The 21593-nt window shown below is 38.1% G+C and overlaps 2 protein-coding genes across 14 annotated transcripts in view; one reads left to right on the forward strand and one right to left on the reverse strand.

Moving 5' to 3' along the window:
* Positions 1–2: 2 nt before the first annotated feature.
* The window catches only part of Pms1 (PMS1 homolog 1, mismatch repair system component), an 87527-nt gene continuing 65936 nt past the window's right edge, over positions 3–21593 (forward strand). For 3 of the 12 annotated variants that reach the window (XM_063259434.1, XM_063259435.1, XM_023561068.2), the window contains exons 1-2: positions 17227–17355; positions 18077–18200. The gene's annotated coding sequence lies outside the window, so the exon portion shown is untranslated. Of the gene's footprint in view, positions 198–12784; positions 12870–17226; positions 17356–18076; positions 18201–21593 lie in introns of those variants that run through there. The other 9 variants (XR_010050924.1, XR_010050926.1, XR_010050925.1 and 6 more) reach the window with 6 other exon arrangements.
* On the reverse strand, positions 4937–17168 carry Ormdl1 (ORMDL sphingolipid biosynthesis regulator 1). Of its 2 annotated transcripts, none has more exons than XM_003478670.5 (4): positions 17035–17168; positions 15042–15222; positions 10284–10435; positions 4937–6589 (listed from the first exon to the last, which is right to left on the reverse strand). In XM_003478670.5, the coding sequence occupies exons 2-4, from the start codon at positions 15213–15215 to the stop codon at positions 6454–6456; spliced, it is 462 nt and encodes a 153-aa protein (XP_003478718.1). In that variant the 5' UTR covers positions 15216–15222; positions 17035–17168; the 3' UTR covers positions 4937–6453. The 2 variants fall into 2 exon arrangements, with proteins under 2 accessions (XP_003478718.1, XP_063115508.1); XM_063259438.1 differs by lacking the exon at positions 17035–17168 and adding an exon at positions 15585–15604.

Here is a 21593-nt window from a genome sequence, read left to right on the forward strand (position 1 = left end):
TGACAGCACAGCATTAAGTTCTACAGTGTGTTGCATTTTAAAGTGTTTTGCCTTTGAAGATAATGAACTTACTAACGTGCTGTGCCTTGATCAGAGAAATAGGAAACAGGAATGTCCTAACCTGTACAAGCTAGAGAATGGAAGTGCTTCTGGGCGGACAGTCTGAACCGGAGCTCTCACTTTACTGAGACTAAAAGGTCTGTGTCTGCCTCCTTTATTAATCTAAAAATACATAATAAAAAGGAAACAGTGGTAAACATTTTAAAAAATATTTTGTATATTGTATTATATAATTCCCGCTTAGTATGTGTGCAACTTTAAGTATAGTGTATATTTATCTTTAAAATTTTTTATTTATGTTTGAGGCAGGGTCTTGCTATGCAGTACAGGCTGGCCTTGAACTCATTATGTAGCCTGAGCTGGCCTCAAATTTCCAGTGATCCTCCCGCCTCAGCCTCCCAAGTGCTGGGATTACAGGCATGTGCCCCGCTATACTTACATTCTTGCACTTTTTTTTAGTAAGTCTTATATTGGTTTGTGAATTTGTGATCATTTGCTTAAGCAGATTTATTCTAAGAGTTTTTCTTCTTACCTGCTAGGCTTAAGTTTGATTGATTTAGAGACAGTCTTGCTTTGTAGTGAAGGCTGGTCTGCCATCTTCTTGAAGCTAGCTTTGAATACCCCACCTCCCAAATCCCTAACCCCTGCCAAAAAAGCGTTCAAGTCGATGAGAATTCGTTAAGAGGAATGAATGTTTCAAAGAATCATTGTATCTGCCTGGGGAACACAGCACTATTTTAGGAGTCAAGCCTTTTACCAGAAATCTTTCCAAGCCTCTCTGACAGCCCTCTCTCAGGAATGCTGCCTTGAGTCTTCTTTAGTGCTAAGATGGCCAGAGCTGTCATCTTCCATCTCTACTCTCAAGCAGCATCTCACACTGGGGCTGGTGAAACTGACAACTGCAGGCAGTAAACAAGTTTTGCAGCACCCTAGCATCCTGAGAACACAGGGTTCTGTTTCTCTTCAAGGTTAAAAAAGTAACACAGGAATGACTTTGTCTTGCTTTGTGAATTTTGCGTTTTTGCACTATACTAAACTATATACAGAAAATTTGAAAAACATGCTTTTCAAAATGAGACTGCCAGTAAAAATTTATAGTTGTGCAACTGGAAATCAGAAAAAATCTTTAAAGTTTTTTAAAAGTAGGCCTATAGTTTTAATGATTTGGTTTCTTTACTGCAGTTCTTGTATTTGAGATAATTTTTATAAGCAAATACTTTAGAGTATAAAAACAGTGATAAACTTGGCTTATCTAATAAATTTAAAGTTATGGAACTTTAGAGCTATAGCTGAGTCACTGTCATCACCATTACTTATCAAAGGCTTGACTAATGAGTTAGGATATAGAGTAAGTTACTGTGTTAACTGAAAAATCCAAATGTTTTACTAAATCTTTTTTCTAACTATAGATTATGTGTTGTAACCTATATAAAACCCCTCATAAGTCTCTACGGAGGCAAGAGAAAGATCAAAGGTAACTCTAAGAGCAGAACAGGATGTTTCCCTAAACTTGCTTGTTAGCCCACCTGAACCTTGTTCTTTCCAAGAAATGTAACCGCTGTGTTCCTGTTCTGTAGTGTGCTGCAAACCCCACCCCCCTGCATTGTGAGACCAGCAGCTGTTTGCGGTTTTACAGGATAAAAACCCTGCCCTAATTTAGCTGTTAGGTATGCAGTCTTTCATATTGGCTACTGGAGGCTGCATTGCCAGGCTTGTGCTTTAATAAGTAATTTTTTTCTTTCCAAATTATTTTCTCTGGCTCCTTCATACCTCGGGAAGCGGACCAGCACATATGAACAGTACTGAAAATAATGTAAACGACTTCTGTGACTCCCACCCACCCACTTGAGATGAAATATCACCCACTAGAGTTGAACCAGTATGTAACAACATATCCAAGATAGTTGGTATTTTCAATTTGATGTTTACAATGCTTATGCATCCATTTGCCCTTAAATGGAAAATGTTAAACACATGTAACACATGATTTGTTGAATCATTTTTAAGTGGAACTGAAGTTATGGAGTAAAATAAAAACCTGTAACATAATTTTTGTGGGGGGAGGGCATATAGGTAGGGGATTGAACTCCAGGCCTTGTGCGGGCTAGGCAAGCACTCCCACTGAGCGACATTCCCAGTCCTTTTGAGATAGGGTTTCACCGTTTCCCAGGTACCCTCCTGCCTCAGTCTCCCGAGTACCCAGGATCAGAATGTACGCTTCATCATGTTCAACTGTTTTTTCCCAAAAGTAGCAAAAAAGAATATGCTTGTTTCCCCTTCCTTGGTTAGCACTAACTACTCCAAATGTTTTGGGTATTTTACCTAGGCCTGTCTTCCCAGGACGTTTAACATGATTTGTTGAATCATTTTTTTTTTTTTTTTCGGTACCGGGGATCAAACTCACGACCTCCTGCTTACAAAGCAGGTGCTTATGCCACTGAGCTAAATCCCCAGCCCCCATTGTTGAATCTTTTGAAGTGAAACTGGAATTGAGGAGTAAAACAAAAACCTGTGACATGTCAAAATTGTTTTTTTGGGGGAGAGGCAAATTGTCCCATCTTGCACATCAGATGTAAGCCATGTTACTGTTTTGCAGGTCACACTTTTCTGTCCTCTTAAGACATTAAACTGCATTGGTCTGTACCAAGATGCTGCATTTTGCTTCATGAACAGAATCTGTGCCACCTTTACTCGTTTCTTATATTAATATGGAAGACATGTTACATGACACTTGAGATTTAACTTTAGCTGGACAAGGTGAATAAATAGGCTAAAACCTATCAAGATGAGAGCTTCTGTAAGAAATAGGAGTCCTAGCCTTCAGTTTAATAAATCCATTTAATAAGCATATAAAAGGAACATCATCAGTTAACAGCTCCATATGTTGAAGATATGAGGTTTTGGTGACCATAAAAGGAATCAGTGATGTGGGACTGTCAAAACAGCTAAAGCAGTATGAAGCTGCATTAAAAAACAAAAACTTCATTAACAAGGGGGTGGTACTGCATGCAGCACATCTTACCACTAATTTTATAGTGTTATGTAGTAAAAAGTAAACTAGAATTTAGAGGACTGTTAGAATGTGGAAAAGATCTGAAACACTACTGAATAGAAAAATAAAGGCCACAGTACTGCTGTTGATACCAGTTTAAACATTATCTTTAAATAGCCAGACTTTATAAGGAGCAGGTTCAATGTAAAACAAATGATAAATTCCATTACCAAATGGAATCTGTCTTATAGTTGTAAATCTTTCTCTATTAGTGTTAAAACAGGAGGAAATTCAGGAATAATGATTAGTGAAGATTTCAGCTAACATAGGGTGATGAATTAGATGGTTTCTGAGGGCTTTTGTAACTAATAGATAAATACCATTATAAAGCTAATTCATACAATTATTAAGGAGATGTCATGACAACCTCAGGTAGTTTAGTATGTCCAAAATAACACCAAAAACCTAAAGGGAGGCAGGTAAAATGGACACAGGAGCCAACTGGAATAACTTCCAGCGGTCCCTACTGGAAGACCGTTTAGCACCAGATTAATGATAAAGAATAACACACTCATGGGTCCATAAGTGCTGGAATAAATTAATAAGTAGTAAGAGGAGCAGAAACAGATCTTTCCTACAGGATAATGCCAATAAATAAACACAGAAATGAGAAACAGAAAATCATAAACACTGGTAAGACATCACTGCAAGAAAGATCCACTGATGGATGCTGAATCAGTGAGATTTCCAGGCTCATGACTATTCACATTTTGTCTCCTGATATGAAATTGGTAGCAATTATAATATGGTACTAGCTTTTATCCCAAGTAATTACAAATTTAAAAATACCTTTAAAAAACTACATAAATTTGTGAAATGGACCACCATATTTAGCACAACCATTCACTTAGACACCAAGGCCAAAACCCAGGAATCACTTTTCCACTCTCCTGCTGTCCACCTCCAGGGCATCAGTGACTTGAGAGCTGAACTGCACTGGAGACTCCAAACCCAACATCTCTGCTTTCTCAGTCCAAGCTCTCCTTGTCTGTAGTAGCTTTCCAAGTATACTTCCCACTTTCTGCTCCCTTTATTCCCAGCATGATTAGCCAGGGATCTTTAAAATCAGATCCCGTTCGCCTTCCTTTCAAAACCCTCTAGTGGCTTTGTCATGCTGAGAGCAAAACCTACTTATTATCTTGATCCATGAAGTCTTTTATGGCCTGGCCCTTACTTTTTTCCTGCCCTTTTCTGCTACCATTCTCCTCCTCCTTGCTTATTTCTCCTTAGTCGCGGGGGCTGTCTTATCCCCTCTCTGACATGTCTCATTCCTGCCCAGGAACCTTGGTAACTGTACCGGCTCTACTGCCATTCTTTCCCTGGACCTTTGTGCTGCTTGCTTCTTCATATCAGCAATGCCTGTGTACAGTTATCACCCAAGAAAGCATCGCACGGAAAACCTTGCTACTGCAGGCTTTTCTAGGCCTGTCTTCTGCCTAATTTTTTCCCATAGCATCATTACACAAAATAACATATATTTGTCTACTCATTTATTATAACCCAAGTACCTCCAGGGAGGGAAATGGCTTGTCTTGTATACAAACTGTCTTTAATACCTCATTTGGACGAGTCCTCAGATATCTAAGTATTTTTAAAACTGTGAAACCAGAAAGTAGAAAATGTTAGGGTCAATTTCCATCCTTAAATATGTATGTACACAAAACATAAGCCTTTTGAGATAAACTTTAAAATGAAGTAAGATGCTCTGGGGAGGCTAGGGAAGCATCACTGTAAGCTCATGGCCACCTGAGCTACATAGTAAGTTGCAGTCCAGCCAGGACTACACAGCAAGATATTATTTAAAAATAAAACAAACACACAAAGTAAAACAGAGGAATATTTTTAGTTATTGTAATTTTACAAATTCAGTTCTTAAAAAAAAGTTGAGACATGTTAATATAGTTTTGATGATTGAACTGGGAAGACTTTTGAAATAATCTTACACCCGAAAAAAATTTTATTAAAGTATAGATTACCAATTATTTAAAAAAACATGGGCAAAGACAAATGTACCAAGGCAACTTTGTATCATACAACTGATTTCTAAGCTCTATGCTTTTGGAATAGGAAACAATGATAACTATTCATAACAGTTTATTGACACAAAATGACTTAATTTGACCCACAACTCTTTTCATTTAATTTTGTTTATAAATGTTAAGGAATTTTTCAGACTCTATGTCAGAACCATGTTTTTGGATGTGTTTATTTTTCCAAGTAGTATATAGTTATTTCTTGCAATTAATATTAACAACCAGAGGAAGCTTCCTTAAGTCACAAAAATTTAATGTGGTCATTGCTCTGGAAATAGTTACCATTTGGTAACAATATTTAAAGGCAAAATATTAATGGAAAACTATGAAACTTGACAGCTGGAAGGATTAAAAAAGACAATGCCATCTTTTACTGCAGACTTGCTAAAAAAAAGGAAAAAAAAAAGACTATCACTTCCTTTGGTACTACTGCTAGATAAACATTTTCTGCGACCATTGGTAACAATATGGTTATTTTATATTTCCTTTCCTAAAGAATGATGGCTTTACCAAATAAGTTGCTCAACCTAATAAGCAGACCTTTTTAAACTACCATATACTTCAACTGCTTGAAATAAATTATTTTCTTAATTGGCTTAGCAGCTTTGTATCTAGAAAACCAGTAAAACCCACTTTGTTCCAAAATTAGATGCTGACTCAGAGGCTGCCTGCAAGATACCTGGTATCTTCCACCCCCAGTCATGAAAGGACCTTCACAAATTCTGTAATGTAACGAATGCAAAACTGGCCTTATCTACCAACACACAATATTTAGCCAGCAAAACCAAAAATCATACTTGTACGGTAGAAACTGGCTTATAGAAACAAAAGGGCATAAATCCTCTTATGTAAGAGGAACATATATGGTAATAGAAACAATCTATAACAAACATGTATAGAGATAATTCTCATTCACAAGTAAGCCTCCTTAAGACTGTGACTGATTAAAATTGTCTTTTTGTAACATAATGCCCATTCACTCTAAGTTAAGTTGGTCCTGTATTCTTACAAATCTTATATTTCCTTGGATTTATCTACTACATCCTCACTGTACTGCCATTAATCTATAAGCTGGGCCTGCCCAGCTTGCCAACAAAGCCTCTCTTCAGAAATGTACCAGATGCTTTAAACAGAGGCATCTTTTAGACTTCTGCACTTCAAGATAGCATTATGAAAAACCAGCAATTGGTTCCCCAATGCAAATACCTCTCATTTCACATTATCACAGAAACAGTGCAGTTTACCAACTACTCCTTCCTTACAGGAAACTTAGTAGCTGTAAAAATTTTTGTTCAGTTTTAAAATCTTTCAATACTTATTAATTCCAAAGATCCGAACACCATGTAGTTGTGGCATTTTCGGAATAAGCACACTCAGGAGAGAAACTGTGTTTAGGATGAAGTGAGTTGGATCATACTTCGTATAGAAACTTGCCAGAAAGTATCTGTAGAAATAAAAATTAAGAAAACATGTAACATCCAAAAATGAAATTACTTAGAATTTTAAAAATTAACAGGTACAAAAAAGGTCACTAAACACAAACTGCCTAATAGCAAAACTATTTTTTTCCTGTTTATTTATTTATTTATTTATTTTTTTTTATCGGTACTGGGGATTGAACTCACGACTGCCTGCTTACAAGGCAGGTGCTTATGCTGCTGAGCTAAATCCCCAGCCCCTAGCAAAACTATTTTTGAGCACTAAAATAAAAAATTTCGGTTTGGGCCCAAGTTAATTTACTTCGGCGTTTAGAAATTTGTTTAATGGAAGTGTACCTTTTGTACTTCGGTGACTATGATAAATGGATTTGACAGCATGCTCTGCTACTTAGCCTCCATTAAAGCAGAAGCCTTTCAGACAGTTTTCATATCCCCTCTAAGATTCAGGTACAGTTTTGTACTTAGATATGCATTCCTGAAGATCTGGATCCAAAACATTTATCATGTCCTCAAAGGGCTTTGTGACTCATCAAAAAGTTAAGGACCACTAGTGTAAAGTTTTGAAAAGTAGGGTTTTGGTATAGACAGTTCAGTACCTTAGTAAGAAACAAACATCTGGTTACCTCTTTGTGTTCTCAATTCCACACTGTAGTTCAACAGGTCTACAACAGATCTAACTGGGAACTTGAAAGACAGTTATAAAATTTCAACTGCTTTTTTGTAACTGAACACATGTATGCAGAGATCTATTTAAGAACTGAACAAGTGTAAATCATCTTTAAGATCATAAAATCATCGTGCCCAGAATGTCTAGTTTTTATCCAAGGGTAATGAGAGTACAGATATATCACCTATTAAAAGACTATTTCTAACATAGAAAAGGTATGTCATGCTTTGGTCATGTCTTAGAAGGTAGTTTTCATATATGTGTTTGTTTGATTTTAAAGTACACAAGCAAACTATTATAACTGTTTCTCTAATTACTGTCATTAGCTCATCATAAAAGGGAAGTAAGTATCTTGTGTGGCATGGTTAGAAAAAAACAGCTGCTTGCAGGTATGACTAAAAATATTACAGTCAAAGATCTGTTTATATCACTTTTAGAATTGTCTAGATTGAGAAATTCTACCATCTTCCACCTATTTCAAAAATACCCAGAAAATTCTTTCCACCGAATAAGCCATATTCCTCAACTGCTAAATTCTTCTCCCTGCTTTCATATGCTAAAAGACTGTTTTTATACTTCCTTCATTAGACAAAACAGGATAGTACTCTGCACTGAGTCCACTTGATTTGGTACCATTATTATGGGTTTGATCTATAATCAGACAGATTTAAAATAATAAATCTTGCTATGGCTTCTCCTTCCATCCTGTAGCCCATGACTCCTTTTTATCTTTAATGAAAACTGCACAGATTATATGAAAATTACCTAGTTCCTAATAAAAATCTTAAAATGATTCTCTAGGGGAGCCAAACCCAGATGGGAGTGAGTGTGAAAGCATTTATTTGCCAGGCATATACAGGGAAAAAACCCTATAATGGAAGACAGACATTTAAAGTTTAATTTGTGCTCCTGACTCCAAACAGATTTCAAGGGCTTTAGCAAGTTTATGCATTTGAGATTTGAGAAAAGATTCTATTCTTTTAGCAAAAAATTTGACAAAACACTACATGTCACATTTAACATATCAAAATCAAATATGAAAATGTGAAAGCACTCTGAAAAGAATCAGGGCTGGGGATGTAAGGTAGAGTGCTGTCCTCCCAGGCATTAGGCCCTGGATTTAGCTCAGCTGCCTGGCAAGTGCAAGGTCGTGAGTTTGATCCCTGACACCAAATAAATACATAAATAAATAGAAAATAAGGTCAGTGCTTGCTATTCAATGGCTTTAATGATATTTTCTTAGTTATGTGAGGAATTTAACTGGAATATATGAAATCATATCTATGCGTAAAAATTATATTTTGAGAAATAGGGAGATTAAATATAGGTACACTTGGTTACCACAGCTCTTATTAAAAGTTAGGTACATGTCAAGATTTTACATACCTTAAAAGCAACAGAGCCAAAATCCAACTTTAGAATTGTCTAAATAACCATTATTCCATTTATTTTTGTTAGACCATACAGATGTTTTTCTTTTGTTAATTTTATATGGGACTAAACTCAAAATTTCCATAAAAGAAGAAAAATCTATCATCTGATAATGATAACGATGATTACTTTCACTTAAAAATGCTTTTACTTAACTGTCTATCTAAAACCTATCCTCTCTTTAGTAGCTTCAAGAATTCCAGAAAGTTTTTCTGCACTGATTCTATCAGAATCCAGAAAGAAAGTTTTTCTGCACTGATTCTATCATGGATACAGTATTACATACAAGGGGTACAGCACAGGCTTCATTAAGGTATATGTCAAAGTACCTATGTGTGCATGCCATTAAGGATTCAAAGCAATCTATGTACTTATAAACTCTTAAGAGAAAAAAAGGCACATATTGAATTTTAATTTGTCATTTATACCTAAATTTTTAATTTGTCATTTATACCTTAACTTGAGTGGAGGCAAAGGCACAGAAACAGAATCACCCACAAATCAATCAAGAAATGCTACTTAACACATTCACGATGGAGCTATAGTTCTTACGTTTCACTGCCAGGTGGCTTGAGCCAGGGGTACACATGCAAGACTATCCTCCTGAGCAACTTTTTATGAATTTTCTTAGTAAAAAAAAAAAAAATCAATAAAACTGATTAAATCTGTTTGTACCACCACTGGTACAAGCTGCCTGGTGGGATAGTCATGCATGTGACACTGGTGGTTCAAGCCAGCGGGAATGTGTTCAAAATGACACAGCTGCTTAGAAGAGCCTATCAGGTGCGAGCTGCATTGGAATAAAATTTTCACATAAAAGGAAAATGAAGCAGGAATTATCTTGTGGGGTCTTAAATATCAGGTAATGCAAGTTACATATATATCAGATATAACAATAGATGCTTTACAACTAGGTATCTCATTTGTTTCTCACAACACCAAAACTGTCAGATATTAGTAGATAAAATTTGATATATGAACAAACCAGACTGGCTGAATGATAGATTCAGGATTTAAGTCAGGTCTGTCTTACAGAGCCTTAACTCTCTTTTTTTCCTCCACTATACTTTTTATCCAAGGAGTCTGAGTATCTAAATAGGGTTGCATGGCCAAGAAAATTCTTCTGTCATCTAATTCACCTCTGAGGGAGTATGAATCTGACAGTACAACACAGAATATTATTCATTTTCTTAAGGGAATGTAAGGTCAAGAGCTGGAATACATCTGACCATTATCCTAGAATGTCCATGTACACTGATAAACACATAATGCCTCCCAGTGTAACTGAAGTGAGAACTGGTTTATTTTAACTTGTCAGAAATTTTGCCTGTGTCTTATATTCTGAGGTGGCTACTTAGTGATAGAAATTTTCAATGAAATATTGTTTCTTTTTCTTTCTTTCTTTTTTTTTTTTTTTTTTGGTCTTTTTCCTTTTTATCGGTACCGGGGATCGAACTCACGACTGCCTGCTTGCAAGGCAGGCGCTTATGCCGCTGAGCTAAATCCCCAGCCCTGAAATATTCTGTTTCTAATTCTAATTCAGTCTGAAAAATCTTCCTGTTATTCAATCCTCTTTACACTTAAATATTTCTACCACTTACAGAATTATTGGCGAAATTGTGAAAAATTTCCGTGAAGATGTAAACTGCACACCATAGTCCAGTTGTTCCCAGTGAGTCAGAAGTCTTGCTTTACCCTGGTCAGGAGTTTCAAAAGGTGTTCCTTTCACTGCATGTAAAAATACATACATCCCCTGGAAAACAAACAACAGGGCATACAGTCAACATCAAATGCGAAATTAGTCCCTGCCATAAGCAGTAACATGTGTCCAAGCTATCTGTGATGGATTAGTGAAAGGCTGTGGCCAGTTTCAGTGTGGCAAATGAACCTTCCTGAGCTATACACATATTACCTGGTGAAAAATCAATATAAAGTCAACCAAAAGCAACTGTTTTCAATTTTTCTCACTAAATTGAAAATAAAAGGTATCATCAGAGTAGCATCCCATTCTTACATTTTGGCTAACACGTTTCCTATTAGGAAACAGGATTACATTTTTCTAAATATATAATGCTAATGTTTTCACACTGGCCTACTTGTAAAATGGGAGATATATAAATTGATAAAAAAATGAAATCTTTATACTGGAGAAAATGGTTTTGAAATACTTAATGTAAGAACTGCCTTTGTACCTCAGTAGTTTTCTTCCAAAGCAACAAAGATGGTTTGATATAATAGGTTTAATGTTTGACTCAATTCACTTTTACATGTCTCCATCCCTGAAAAAAATTCAGTTTTCTAAGGGATGGTAAGAAAAAATATGCATACCAACTAAATGGTAGGGCAGAAACTGCTATCAAAAGTATGATGAAAAATACTCAGGAAATAGAGAGGAGAGAAAGGTTTCTTATTGCTGAGGCCAAAGCCTTCATACCACCTTGTCAACTGTCTTATTCTTGAAAGATCAGCTCAAAGGACAACTCCTTAGTGAAATCTTCATTAGTAATAATTAACCTGCTTATATACTTGTGCAGAATTTCACTGCAAATGCCTTTATTACAGCACAATATATATGGGTTTTTCATAATGTTTTCCCATTAGTCTGAATACCTCAGGAATAAGAACTGGCACAGATCAAGTATTAGATATGTTGGAAGACAGCATTAAGCTAAAGAGAGTTTATGTAGTAAGTATAAAAACCTTTTTTACAGGGCTTAGAAGGAAACTATGAAAAGATGTGTGCATTCAAATTCTCAGGAATATATGACTTAAAGTTAAGAATCTCCACACTAGGTCACAAATGTGTTAGAATATGTCTAAAAAAAAAAAGATAAATTCTTTTCTTCCAAACCACACGCACTTACTAATATCTGACTATAACATCCAAACAGTTTGTTGTTCTAAGCAAACAAGATTAAATCTGTGTTTGACCTTGCCTAGCATATGTGAGGGCATTGATTTAATCCCTAGCACCACAAACAATGTTTTCTGAACATTTTTTGAAAACAAAAGTATGTATCTCATGGTTAGCCCCTAGTAAATACTTACGGTATCAAAATAATGAGAATTCAAATTCATTTTTTTTTTCAACAGCTTTGTTATGTGATCAAATTCATTTTTAAAGTACAGCCAATAATCTTGTGAAGCACTAGTAACTGAACTATAGCAATGAATAAAAATAATCCCGGTATGTTTCTACTGTGTGGTTCAGAAAGGCAAATACAGTATTAGTTTTCTGACTACAACAATGAGGTCCACCTTTCTATGTTTAAAAGCATGTATTTTAACATTTTTAATTGGTTTAGTATAAGCTATCTTAAAAGCAGACTTAAATTTGGAGTCATGTAATTGCTACATCTATGCTGAGTTAGGGTTTTAGTGTGGTGAGCTAATAAATACCTCAGAATTTTGTTTTCCTATATGATGGCAATTGCCTGTTGTCTGTCTGTGGTCATATATTATGCTGGTCTCAGTCAACCTGCAAACTAGCAGAGGAAGATGGAAGATGGTTTCTAAAGTACATTCGAGACTTTGTGCCACGAGGGAAGAATAAAGTTACTTAGCAAACACTTAAGTAGGTCATTAGACAGACAGAAAAGATTATAAAACAGATGAACTGTTAATTACAAAATTATTAAGAAATACATACAGAATTCAGAGAACTTAAGATTCCTGTAGGAGGTGATACCTGAGTAGTTTGGCTGGGCAGGTGAGAATCAGCACTCAGGGCAGGAAGTAGGAAAGAATATTAAAACAACGGCAGCAGGATGATTCTCTGCACAGGTACAGTGCCTGTGTCTCAGATGGCTGAGAAAGACTCAGTCCCTGCCTGCCTCTGCACCCTTAGTAATGGATCTTCTGGAGCCCGTGATGTATTGGCATAATTTACTTGAGGAAAAGAATGAGTGTGAGGATCAAGCTGATAGTAAAGTAGGTCACACAGGGCTTTGACCAAATGGAAAAGGACTATCAAGGAAAAGGAGGAGGTATTCCAAAGGCGAGCGTGATTACTGTTTTAGTTGGCATAGGAAGGCTTGGGTTCCGGTTTACACCTTTCTTTTGGAGTAGTTATTATTAACACTCACTCCCTTTACTCTCACAGCATCTCAGCTTGGAGGACACTTTAATCACGTGCCACTGATATTCAGCTGTCGGGTTGCTTACTGGGCAGACAGCGGTGTCTTCAGGTAAGATCAGGAGCAAAGTCAAAGGAGGAGACTGAGGGGTGGGGGATACGCCATGACTACACTGAGTTCTGTTTACATTTGTTTAGTCTGAGGTGGAAGGTGATCTGGCAAGATGAATATGAGTCATAGCTGGGCATGGTGGTGCCCAGCACTCAGGAAGCTGAGGCAGGAGGATCCCTTGAACCTAGTAGTTTGAAGTCATCCTGGGAATTTTAGCAAGACCCTATCTCTTAAAACACACACAACAGTGTTTATCCTATCACAGTCTATCACATAAAATGGACTAACTGGACATTCACTTAGGACTTTCATCAGCACATCATCTTTTGTCTTTCTCCAACCTCAAACATATACAGTAAGAAAAGTATTTATGGGGCTGGGGATTTAGCTCAGCGGCATAAGCACCTGCCTTTCAAGCAGGCAGTCGTGAGTTCAATCGTGGTACCAATAAAAACGAAAAAGACAACAACAAAAAAGTATTTATTTAAAAAATCTATTTCTCCTACATTTGTCTGTCTTGCTGTTCAGTTCTTTGATTTTTTTAATTTTTCATATGGATTCAGTTAAAAATCTGTTGGCTGGTTTTCCCCTTTTATTCTACACTCCCCCTGCCAAGCCGCCCGGCAACACATTACTGGGGATTGACCCAAGGGCCTCACAGTGATTTACACCTCCTTTTTTTTTCTTTTTAGGTCTCACTAAGTTGTTACATGGCCCCAGACTGTGGTTAGACATCTAGCCTCAACCTCTTGAGTGTTGGAAGTATACATCTGACCCACCACACCCAGTTTCATTCTACTTTACTAGGCTGTTAAAAACAAGAAAAGTCACTATTAGGATTGTTGAATGAATGGCTTTTTAAATTTTTCTGGTAACAGGCAATTTCCAGGGATGTAAGACAAGGTCAGCAGAGTTAATGAAGCTTCATACTTTGTAGAACTAATACAACACAGGAGACAGTCAACAAGGAGAAGCTAGGGCACCTTAGGATGCTGAATATGATCACGCTCAAAATTTCTATCCTGAAAGAAAAGTCTCAGTTTGGATAACAAATTAATAGCAAGCTAACTCCCAAACAGCAGCTAAGTGTTTTAAAATTATTTCAATATATGTGTTAACTTCATTTATACTGCTAGTTTATTTTAGTCTGTGGCAAAGAAAGATTTGTTATTATCTGTTTGTTTCTTTTTTGTAGGAATCTTTATGATTTATAACTTTTTTTTTTTGTTTTTTGAGATAGAGTCTACTGCTATAGTTCAGGCTGGCCCCCAAACTCCAAGCAAGCCTCCTGCCTCTGCCTCCTGAGTGCTGGGATTACAGACATGTGTAACCATACTCAGCTGGTTATGTTTTGTACTCTGAGTAGCCATTTTGAAGATAATGGTACACAGTATTCAAAACTGTTGCTATTAAAAAAAAGAGGCAGCTAAGGTATCACATAAGATGCTAAGTATGGTTAAGCTCAAAATTTCTGTATTGAAAGAGGAAAGTATACTTAAATAATTTAGAAATGTTTAATTAAAACTAAATTATTTTCATTAGACTCCAATTGACCAAAAAGTGCTTCTGAAGCATTCTGATTAGTCAATTCCTTATAACTGGCATTACAGTACCTTATAATTTTTACTAAATTGACTATTTTCTAGAGTCTATATAGACAAAGAAAAATGTCTTATATTAAAAGCCCTACATTAAAATCAAGTATGATAGAAAAAATAAAATCCTACGCCAGATCAGAATTCTTCAAAATTAATTCTTATGTACTATGAGCCAGTGAATTGTATGTTTTTTTCATTCATGAAGCATATATTTCAAATAAGTAGATCTGATAGTACATGAATTATACCGCACTAAGTGATTAAAACACTGTTGCTGGGCCTGTAGGACATGCACCTGGCATGCACAACGCCCTTGATGTAAGTCTTAGGGCTGCAAACAAAACACAACACCCCAAACCTGGCAAAGCCTCATTTTTGCTTATAATGTATTACGTATATTCATAGACTTATGGAAAGATCATAGTACTATTCTTTTCCAGAACCTTTTTCATCTTGCAAAATTGAATCTCTGAACCCATTAAACATGAAGTCCCCATTCCTTCTTTCCTTTAACCCCTGGAAACCAGTGAACCTTAATTTTTTTAAGTGGTTAGAATAAGGTTAAAATTCTTACCAGATTATGTATAATATTTGTTAAGGTCCAAGCAACAGGAACACTGAAGAAAGGAATGCTGAGTAAGACAATATGGAGCAGGCCAACTCCTAATGCATAGGTCAGCCACATCCCCCGGCTGTTCATGACGCGAGTATTCGGATTCACTTCACTGTGGGCGACTCCAACGTTCATGTTTGCTCTGTGGGGAAGAGAAGAGACGAAGCAACACTGATGCAGCAGGAAACTAAAACACTCCTAATTCTGACATGACAAAAAGCCACCACAATTAGTTTTTCCCTGTTATTCTGATACAGAACAGACACACTCCCCAAAATATGATATTTGTAAATGCTGATGTAGGGAGTGAAGAATCCTTAACATTTATTTGAATTTACAGAATGGTAACAAAACTTGCTATCACCATTTATCTTTCAGCCCATTGATTTTGCTAAACTAAATAATGCTCAGGAAAACACAAACTAAAAAGAGAAAAATCTACATTTTTTAAATATCATGAGTACAAAATAAAGTCAGGAGTTAGCCAGACATCATGACACTTGCCTGAAATCCCGGCACTCGGGAAGCAGGTACAGGAGTCTGAAGTCAGTTTGGGCTACACAGTGAGTTTAAGGCTACCCAGAACTACACAGTCAGATCCTGGCTCAAAAACAAAACAAAACAACAACTACAGCAACAAAGCCAAGAGTTAAACTTAGCAACAAAATGTTACAGATATGATCCAGCAAGTTCCATGAGTAGCCAGATTCTCACAGGTAAGATATTGTTTAGTACATACAGTAGTCAGAGTTCAAAGCACTCCTTTTCTGAATACTGAATCTGGGAAGAACATGCCTTGACAAAGTGCAAAATTTATATAGTCAAGGGATAACATCTGTGCCTCACTTTTGTGACACAACTAGGTTAAAGTGGTGACTTTTTTTTCTGAGTATTTCTCTAGAGAACTCCTCTAAATCTTGTTTACTTTCTCTTAGGTTTTCTGCATGCTGTTTTTATGCTCAAGGTGAACACCAAGGGAAGGGCCTGCAATAGTTCTCAGTCATTTCAGTGATGATGCTTATTTGGACTTATGAATTCCTTAAACTTAAAATCAAACTGTCCTTTAAGAGTACCCATTATCCCAAGAAAGGGGTACATTTGTAACAGCTCCTATCTGAAAACATATAAACCTTTTTTTAATTACAGAATTAGCACAGAGAGAGAGAGAGAGAGAGAGAGAGAGAGAGAGAGAGAGAGAGATTTTTTCATGGCCTATCCAGTAAGCGTTTTCGGAGCATAATGTACTTTTTCCCCACTCTGAAGCTCTTTGGAATAGGCATCAAGGTTTAGAGAGATCAAAGTTACAAAGACAAAGCACAAGTCTCTCCTAAGCATGTCCGTGAGTAAATACTTCCAAGTCAGTATTTATTACATACAATATTTAAGTGTTACAGTATATTCCGAATTATCCCCGACAAAGATATTTTTCCCACTTTCCACAAGATGGAAAACAGAAGGTTGGAAAGAGGTCTAAAACTGACATATCAGGAGAGAGGGGAAGGGGACATAAAAAGAATCAGACGTGTCCCCTCTCCCATGAATGCAACTATGTACCTACAAACATACACTAATAAAAATAAAAATTTTTAGAAAGAAAAAGAAAATAGATCTACACCTCCGAGGCGAGGCGGGGCAGAGCCGGCGCGGTAGTGAGGTCACCCGGACGCAAAAACCCCGTCCCCGCAGGTGCCGCGCCTCCCTTAGATCAGCGAACAAAGACTCGTAGACCGCTTAGGGGGAGTTGGCGCCGCCCCCGGAACCGACCCCCTCGTCCAGGGAGCCCCAGCTGCCGATTCCCGCCCCCCCCCCCCTCGAGGTTGCAGCTCACCGTCCTGTGGGGTCACGGCGAGGACCCAAGGGGGCGGTGTGGGGGCAGCTGCAGCCTCCCCTTCTCTCCTCGGCCCGTACCGACCCTTTGAAGCCCACAAGCCCGGAGGCCACCGTGCCCACTCACCCGCCGTTCGCTCCAGGCTGCTAGCGCCGCGCAGAATACGCCGGCGGCCCAAGCACCGTTTCTTCGGGGCCTGCTCAGGCAGGGCACTGCGGGCGGAAGCTGTCCAGGCCGGTCTCCTTCCCAGGGGATTGGCTACTAGTCACGTCAATCTCGCCTCCCGGAGGGGCGGGACTATGGGGCGCGACGAGTGCCCGCCCCTTCGCACACGCGCACTGTGGCGAGTGCGGCGTCGCGCGAAGCCGGGCCGGGGGTCTGGGTGGGATGCTGGCTGCTCCCTGCTTGCTGGTGGATGGTAATTACCTGCCTCGCACGAGCTGGAAGGTAGTGTCGTGTGGCTCCAAGGCGTCTGTTCTTACAGTGTCCTAGGTTTGAGGGACCCGCTCCTCCTCGACTTGGCGCCTGCTTGGGCCCGGGCTGCGGCCGCGGGCGCCTTCCCTGGCGGGAAGCGGGCGGAGCGGCTCAGGTGGGGCGCGCGGCCAGAGGAGCCCGCAGCTGCAGTGGCCTGGTTCGGCTTTTTGTTGCAGCCCATTTCCCAGCCGCTTCTGGGCGCCCCTCTTAAAAGGAAAGTTGTCTTCCAGGCAAAACATTTATTCACAACAACCGTGACTTGATTTGTGAGGGCGCATGGTATTGTGATGTGCTAGGCAGTTCCAACAAGGGCTACCAATAAAGACCTGTAATCACCGTTTTTGCTGGTGTCATTCTAAAGTATCCCCGCGCTGAGTGCAGGCACCAGTACATCCTGCGAACACGTGGATATCAAGGATTCACATTGTTTGAGAATGGAGAGGAATAGATTTGATTTTTTTGAATCGTCTTTGAAATATTACCTTTACTTTGGCAGTTCATGAAGTTTTTTTTTTTTTTTCTGAAGTAACTTGCCAAAACATTTCAAACGTTGACTTAAGAGAATGTTGACTTAAAAGATATGGTAAATACATTATCTATCTTTTGAGTTAGGTTTAGTTTGCCTTTTAAATTACTTGTGTTGTCCTAAAAAAAAAAGATCTATGAATTCTCTGATCCTTAATTCTTTTTTTAGGTACACCTGGTGTCCTTAATTGAATTGCTGGTCATTAGCGTACTCTACAGTGTACCACTTAACCTCTCAGCAAAAATGGAAGAATCATTGTCCCAGCATTTCAGATACTCTGTGCCGTGAACTTGTAAGCCTGGCATCAGCCCTTTATTTTTCGAGGGTCATTTGGTACATTCTAGTGATGCTGTATGTGGTTAATATAGAATCTCTGTCCTCAAAGAACTCTGAGGTAGGAGGGAAGGAAAAAAGAATGACCTTGGTGAGTTTAGATTAAAAGTAAAGAAGAGGTACTGCAAGACTGAAGTTATCCTAGAAGGGAATGATGTAAGCTAAAAGGTATGGTGGTAGGAAATTGGAAAGATAGGTGGAGATCCAATTGTTAAGGGGTTTGGGCTTGACATAGCAGTTGGAAATTTTATAAAAATTGTAAGTAAGGTAACAATATGAAATTTTTAGCTATCTTATAGGTAGCTAAAATTAGAGTATAAATATTTATTAGCTATAAACGAGAAATTTTAAGAGACTGAGCAGAGACCATTCTGAAAATAGAAGTGGTTTGAGAAGTATTTAGAAGCAGGGTAGAAAGGACTGGGTCCTAGAATATAAAGTGTGACAGTTACTGTGACATTGTCAAGGTTTTCTTTGAACGCTTGCTTGGAAAATGTTTAGGAGTATGACCTTTTGGAGTGAAACATAAAGGTACACTTCTGCCATACAGTACTGTCTGATCTTGGAAAAGGTCATCACACCTTAAATCTCATTTGTAAGAGAGAAATGATGATATACATAAGGATTACATGAAGATACACATGAGGATTAAGAAATAAGGTATACAAAGTCTTTACCTTAGCTGTCATTTTTGTTATCAAGAAATACTGGAGGAAAAGACAGATTCTGATATCAATTTGGAGTATATTAAGTTCAGGTTGCCTCCAACCTACTTGGAGGCAGCAAAGGCCCTTGAGTCCTGAAAAAATTGGTCTAGGGATGAATGGAAACAAGTTTGAAATTACAATATGAAGGGAAGGAGTTAAGGCAATGGTGACATCCTGTAATGTTTACATTGGCACAAAAAAGATACTGATAATACTATTTTTAGTGGCTTACTAGTATTGATGAAGTGCTCAAGGTGAGTGAAGTAATGCAACTGCTCTGTCGTCTAGGGATACATGCTACATAATTTCTTGCACTCTGAAGTTACACAGTGTAAGGATGGTATGTAGTAAGCATCCCATGAATGCTGCAGGCGAAACACGGAGGGATCATTCCAGTTGGGTGGTTGTGTTTCAGGTAATACTGGAACTGCGTCCAAAACATGTAGCATTGCATTAGGAGGAAATAAGGAGTACAGATACATACAGATTGCTAACAAAGGAATGGAAGTGTTTAACTTTGGTGATAAACAACAGTATACTGTGAAGAGAGACAGCAAAGTTAAGTGGAACATGTAAGGAAAGGCCAAGTGATGAGTTCTGTTTCACAAATGTTTATGTAGCACTGGTCATTTATAAATACTTGTCTTTGTTTGGGAAGAGAGACATCACTTTTAGGGATATAGATTTTGATTTGGGTCTTAAGATGCTTAAGGAGAGAAGAAGGGTTGGGAAATGCTCACATTCCTGGGAAAAGTAAAGACTATAGAGTGGTCAAGGGAGTATGGATGGAAATATTGTTGAGAATTAGAGAACAGCATCATATGTTTCAGGTAGGTCGAAGAGCGTGAATCCTGAGGATAGGGTTTAGTGACTCAAAAGATCATCAGTGAACTTGAAGAGAATAGAATTATAACAGTGATTAAAGTTGTAGCAATTTTGCTAGGGTTATAGAAACAAGTTAGTGATAGGGAATTAATGACAATCAATACGGGGCATCTGTGCAACTTTGGCTTCACAAGAAAAGCAAAGCTGGCCATGGTGGCACTTGTCTGTAATACCAACACTTTGGGAGCCTGAGGCAAAAGGAGCCCAAGCTCAAGCCTCAGCATCTTGGTGAGACCATGTCTGAAATCAAAATAAGGACTGAGAATGTAGCTTAGTACAGAGGTCTTGTCCAATCCCTGGTGGTACATAAAACAGCAGAAAAGAGAAGATAATTGCTGGCATAGTAGAGTTGAGGGACAGAGTTTTAAATTTTTGCTTTCAGTGCCAAAATTGTGGTGGAGAAATGCACTGAATGAAATTAAATGAAAGTGTCAGTAATTAGCGTAAAATGTTAGTACCTTAGCCATAGATGGTAAGTGCTACGTAACCTGTAAACAACAGAAACATTTCTCATGGGTCCAGCAGCTAGAAGAATAGCATTAAAGTGGACTTCAAATCTGACAAGGACCTGATTGGTGACTTGTAGATGGCACCATCTCTTTGTGTCCTTATGTGATGTGATAGGGGAGAAGGCAACTCTGGATTTTGTAAGAAATGCGCTGATCCCAGTCGTGAAAGCTTTACTTTCCTAAGACCACTCCTCCTAATTCTATGACCTTGTGGGTTCACCATGATTTTTAGGGGAGCATAAACATTCATGGCATTAAAGAAGAGGCATTGATCTGGTCCCAGAGAAGTAAGAGTGTGGATAGAGATGCAGACGTCTGATGAAACCAGAGTACACAGTGGAATGGGGTAGGCAAAGTGTGAAAGAGTTCGAGCTATGCATTGCCACAATCTTAGTAAACAAAGATTGAGGAAGAGTAGGATGAAATTAGGGATTTAAAAATATAGAAAAATATGATTTTGGAATAAGTGTTGTAGAAATGAGTCAAAGGTGATAAGGGTAGGCAGACTGCCCAGAACAGGTAAATGTTGAGTTGCAGCTAAGTTCTAACCTGTTATTAATCAGTGTTTTTCTTAGATTCTTGGGATTTTCAAACTAACATAGAATACTGAACTTGAACCCAAGCCTAATGGGTTAGCCCCTTCAGGGGTATAGGATGGAGGAAGATGGGTTGTTCATTTAGCAATTTGGTTGAAGTCAGTTTAGTCTGGGGTCTTTTAGCATTTATATGCCAACTACTATACATTTTATATGTGTATTTCCTTATTTCTAACTACCACCATATGATAGCATTATTTCCCCCATTTTATAATCAGGTGATTGTGTTTTAGAGTGCTGTATAGCTAATATGATACCTAGGTTAAAACCCAAAGTAGTTAATTTCAGAGTCTGCCTTCTTAACTATTACTCTGTCTAGTTTTCCAGTCTGACATAAGTCACATCGTCTGAAATTTTCTAATAGTCACATTAATAAAGAAAGAAATGTATTTAATTTTAATATGTGTTATGTATGTCTTAGTTTGTTATTACTGAGACACAACACTTGACACTTGCAAGTTAAAGAAGATAAGGGGTTTTTTTGGCTCACAGTTTATAGAGGTGCAGTCCATAAACAGCTGGCTCCATCACAGGCTGTATCACAGAGAAGAAATGGCCTATGGCCTGGCAGTCAGAAGCAGAGGGGAAAAAGAGGGAGAGACCCATCCAGGCTACTCCTCCGGGTACCTGCCTCCTCTAGCCAGGCTTTACCTCC

This window comes from Cavia porcellus, unplaced genomic scaffold, assembly GCF_034190915.1.
Source record: "Cavia porcellus strain 051 isolate PalLab524CR breed Dunkin Hartley unplaced genomic scaffold, mCavPor4.1 scaffold_12, whole genome shotgun sequence".
NCBI lineage: Eukaryota > Metazoa > Chordata > Mammalia > Rodentia > Caviidae > Cavia > Cavia porcellus.